The sequence below is a fragment of the Apaloderma vittatum genome, unplaced genomic scaffold, assembly GCF_000703405.1.
Source record: "Apaloderma vittatum isolate BGI_N311 unplaced genomic scaffold, ASM70340v1 scaffold25565, whole genome shotgun sequence".
Taxonomy (NCBI): Eukaryota; Metazoa; Chordata; class Aves; order Trogoniformes; family Trogonidae; genus Apaloderma; species Apaloderma vittatum.
Genome location: NW_009716871.1, coordinates 10,375 through 11,188, shown reverse-complemented (window position 1 = coordinate 11,188; position 814 = coordinate 10,375). Strand labels below are relative to the sequence as shown.

Genomic DNA, 814 nt, shown 5'->3' with positions numbered 1-814 from the left:
TGATGAGGACGGCGCAGCAGGGGAAGCAGCAGAGCAGGAGGATGAGGATGGCGCGCTGCAGGATCACCCCCACGCGCAGCAGGTTCTTGCTGCCGTAGGTCTGCGAAGCGAGAGGGCAGCCCTGAGCTCTGCTGCACGCTGGTGCTGGGGGGACCGGGACCCCGCGGAGCAGCCCTGACCACCCTGAAGACCATCCAGGAACGGTTTGGTATTTCAAGAGCACAGAGCTCCTGCTTTATGGGATTGCAGCTTGGGGACAAGTTTCCCCAGCTTGCAGGTGCAGCTGGGACTCCTGCAGTGCCTGGGCAGCATCAGCGGATGCTGGAAAACCCCGTGGCACCAGGACAAGTGCCAGCATTTCTTACCCACCTGTGATATCAAGGTGTCACATGCCGAAGACAAACCATAACCTACAGAGACGGCAGTAACATTTATAACCTGGAAACGGGAGTTAAAACAACAGAGTGAACGTGAGCATTTAAGACTTTGAAGGAGGGAGAGGAGTTAAAAGGAAAAGTCTGTCCTTGTCCGTCTCTGTTCCCATATCCCATCCCGGTGTCAGCAGGCGGGAGCTGGTGCCCGGCACCAGGAATGCTTACAGCGATGGCCAGCGTGACGGCGGCCAGCTCGACTTTGCCCAGGTGACCACAGAATATTGAGCTGACGAGGTGTATAAGGAAGATCAGCAGATGGATCAGGGTCTACGCATGTGGAAGAGGAGAGGTGAAGGTCAGAGATGGAGGTAAGCAGGGGTGGCTGTGTTGGGTGGGGAGGCGTGCTCTCCTCCCCGGGGTCCTTACCAGTGGCCCTGCCA

The 814-nt window shown here is 57.7% G+C and overlaps 1 protein-coding gene across 1 annotated transcript in view; it reads right to left on the bottom strand.

Moving 5' to 3' along the window:
• Window positions 1-814, bottom strand: part of LOC104274163 (multidrug and toxin extrusion protein 2-like) — a gene marked incomplete at its 3' end in the record, with an annotated part of 4,958 nt that overhangs the window by 3,995 nt on the left and 149 nt on the right. Inside the window, 4 exon segments of the mRNA XM_009869705.1 lie at window positions 1-100; window positions 370-438; window positions 600-701; window positions 801-814. The exon segment at window positions 1-100 is cut by the window's left edge and continues 12 nt beyond it; the exon segment at window positions 801-814 is cut by the window's right edge and continues 64 nt beyond it. Coding sequence (XP_009868007.1) covers window positions 1-100; window positions 370-438; window positions 600-701; window positions 801-814 — 285 coding nt within the window.